The sequence below is a fragment of the Octopus bimaculoides genome, chromosome 18 (genome assembly GCF_001194135.2).
Source record: "Octopus bimaculoides isolate UCB-OBI-ISO-001 chromosome 18, ASM119413v2, whole genome shotgun sequence".
Taxonomy (NCBI): domain Eukaryota; kingdom Metazoa; phylum Mollusca; class Cephalopoda; order Octopoda; family Octopodidae; genus Octopus; species Octopus bimaculoides.
The window spans coordinates 2,426,864-2,430,391 of NC_068998.1; the positions used below are offsets into that span (position 1 = coordinate 2,426,864).

The window sequence follows — 3,528 nt, forward strand, 5'->3', positions numbered from 1 at the left end:
ACACACACACACACACACACACACACACACACACACACATACATACACACACACACACACACACACACACACAATATTTATTAGGTCTTCACTTTAGCCTTATCATTATTATTAGTCTATCATTCTTTCATCCCACATATTATGACCTCTTTAGCAACTTTCTGTTCCTTGTGTGTTCACTTATTGCTAGTCTTGTCCTGTCTGTTTTGTTTTACCTTTCTGTTTGTACATGCATTTACGTCTATGTGTGAGTGTATATAGGTTTGTATATCACTGTTTGCACCTGTCTTTTATTATTTATTCAAAACTTTTTCTTGTTCTGCCTTAGTTGTTGGGTTGCGGGGTGTGCGGAGTGGGACATGGTTATAACTCACTGCAAGTTTTCTTATGAGACTTGGCCTATTTTCTATCATGTATGTGGCCTCTGTAATCTGAGTGTGGCTTCTGTTTTATGAGACAATAAGATTTTAACATCTGTCATTTACTTTTATATCCATGTATTGGATATATGATATCAGGGAAATAAAGTATATACATGACGCATTGCTATTTTTTATTACATGAGACTCAACGCTCTATATCAAAGGCTCACAGTGAACTGCTATCAATACAGACCTACCAATCGCCCACAGTCAGTCCACTTTTTAGTCACTTGGTGGGTGGTCAGTCGGAATCCTGCCACAACATCTACCAAGCACACTTGTTTTAGGTTAGCCTGTTGATATAGCAATGGCAAGCTTTTCTCCTCCTTGAGTCCCCGCCAGTCTTCACTTATCCTCTGTCTCTACAATGTGCATCCTCTTGTTTCTGCACCACCACCACCACCCCCTCTGTACTCCTTATACTACAGAATGCATTTCTAGTTTTGCAGTTTATCCATGGCCTTACTCTTTACACTATACAATTCCCATCACTACAGGGGCTTCTTTCAAATGGGTATATTCCAGAGATCAGGGATTTTATGGGAGTTCCTGGTGTTTCTGCCTGTAAACATTTGACCTTTACTTCTAAAATATTGGCATTGGCCCTCTGGCACCCTCAATTGTATCTTCATGAACTGAGGTATTTCGGATTGCAAGACAGTGTGTGAGAGAAAATTGTGATGTCACAGGAGACAAATGTGTCCGCATGGATGATGGTGCACTTGATTTTAATGATTCGGAAAAAGAGTCTTGGAGAAGCCATTATGAAAGACTGCTGAACGTGGAGAATGAATGGAAGGAGGAGAGCCTGCCAAATGGTGACCCTGTAGACTCTACAGTGTAGAGGGACCAGCTATCCGAATAGACAGTATCCTGGTAGATAAAGCAATTAAGGGTATGAAGCCAGGAAAAGCCCCCCAGCCCATCAGGAATCACTGCTGAGATGCTTAAAACATCTGGTGGTGTGGGTTATGGCCTAATCACCCGCATTCTAAACCAGGTAGCACATAAAAAGCACCCACTACACTCACGGCATGGATGGCGTTAGGAAGGGCATCCAGCTGTAGAAACACTGCCAGATCAGACTGGAGCCTGGTGCAGCCTCCTGGCTTCCCAGACCCCGGTTGAACCATCCAACCCATGCCAGCATGGAAAACGGACGTTAAACGCTGATGATGATGATATATATATATATATATATATATTGAGCAGATTGGAGCCTGGGGCAGCCTTCTGGCTTGCCAGCCCTCGGTCAAACTGTCCAACCCGTGCCAGCATGGAAAGCGGATGTTAAACAACAATGATGATGATGATTGCATGTTAACTGCTCAGGCACTCCATATGTAAATGACGATTAATGTCTATTGCTGTGTGTGTGTGTGTGTGTGTTTAAGAATGCTGTCTATAGTGTAAGGTGTGCAAAGGGACAGACATAAACAAGAATATCCATCCAGTACAATTGTTCTCCGCACCATTTGTGGCACTGCATGGAATGGAGAGTGAAAGTGTTTCATATCACTAGTTAACTATAGGCATAGGTGTGGCTGTGTGGTTAGCAAACTCCCTTTGCAAACACATGGTCTCTGGTTCAGTTCCACTGAGCAGTACTTTGGGAAAATGTCTGCTTCATTGAAGGAATGTGCTCGTGTGTGTGTGTGTGAGAACATGGGGTTTGTGTGTCTTTGGACTTTTTTCTTTGCTTTTATATTTAAGGTCATATTTTCTTCACTTTGTTGATAGCATTAAAATCTGTTTTCTTTGTAGGATCAATTCTTGTTTGGACATTATTATTGAAGGAATTCGATTCTTGAAAGATCTCCACATTGAACCTGGGTCTGCCAAGGACCACTCACAACTTGAAACATTTGACCAGTTACAGGAGACGTTTACACATTATTTCACAAAAGGCTCTGCTGCCGAAAGAACATTCCAGGATGTGGAAGCTTTCAAGAAAATGGTTTCTGTGGCACAGTCACAACCTAATGCTCAGGTGAGCAATTCTAACATTGCTTGATTGGAATGGTGGTAGTGGTGGTGTTGCTGTAGTGGCCACATAAGATCACTTCCTACTTCGGACAGTTCTGGATATAACAGAGTGGTGGCATAGTGATGACTGTGGTAGTGTTATGGTAGTTGCAATGTTAGGAGATAGTAGAAGTATTCAGCTGCTAATTTAAGGTAAAACAGGTGTATCTGTTATTAACTCCACTTTTTGCGAAATGATTCTATTTTGGTAAACTATCAAATATTTCTTTAACTCTTCTTTTTTAAAGCCTCCTTAAGATTCATTTCTTTTTAATTTTCTATTTCCAGAAATATTTAGGTGGAAATGCTTTGTTGATGGCCAACAAAATTGCGTCGAATTTTCCTGAGGTCAAGGTATGCTACATTTTCTCTCTTATTCTATCACATGTCACTTCTTTTCTTCCGTTTTCTGGGGTTTTTTTTTTTTTAATATTCCTGCAAATGTTGACTTGTAATAATTCTAAATGGCGTTAACAACATCCTGCTCATCTTCCTTAGAGGTTCTGCAAAGGCCATGAGCACTACTCCTTCTTCCAAACTCAAAAATTTGTTTTGTATTCTTCTAACCCTTTATCTCTCTCCCCAGGTGCAATATGTTGGTCCCATTGGCCCCATTGTCCGAGAAGCGATGCCTCAAAACATTGACGTCCCCAAAGAGAGCTTGCTGTCAGAGGATGAGGTTCACCTGATACTGGAATACAAAATAGGTGATGTGTGGGGCAATCACACCAGCATTGTGGCTAACCGTTTCATTCTCAACAACAACTTAGCCAACCTCAACCAAGCCCTCATGAAATTCTTTTTCAGTTCTTTAGAGATTTATCAGCCAGAGTTGATAGTCTTCTCTGGTTTGCACACATTCTCAGCACAAGATCTTGAGGTCAGTCAGAGGAAGGTTAAAGAAATTGCCACACACTTCCAGATGCTCCCTATCTCTGTTCCTGTACATCTGGAACTGGCTAGCATGACGGAACCAAACTTTGTCATAACGTTGCTCAAAAAGGTCAGTGATATATTCTGTTTTCTACCGCTGATGTCCTTCGTTGTTCTGAGTTTGGGTCTCAGTTCTGTGAGTCTATGC

The 3,528-nt window shown here is 41.4% G+C and overlaps 1 protein-coding gene across 1 annotated transcript in view; it reads left to right on the top strand.

Annotated features, from left to right (window-relative positions):
* Nucleotides 1–3,528, top strand: part of LOC106871420 (ADP-dependent glucokinase) — a 12,416-nt gene that overhangs the window by 5,634 nt on the left and 3,254 nt on the right. The window contains exons 2-4 of the mRNA XM_014917861.2: nucleotides 2,187–2,412; nucleotides 2,736–2,801; nucleotides 3,034–3,450. Coding sequence (XP_014773347.2) covers nucleotides 2,187–2,412; nucleotides 2,736–2,801; nucleotides 3,034–3,450 — 709 coding nt within the window. The remainder of the gene's footprint in view (nucleotides 1–2,186; nucleotides 2,413–2,735; nucleotides 2,802–3,033; nucleotides 3,451–3,528) is intronic.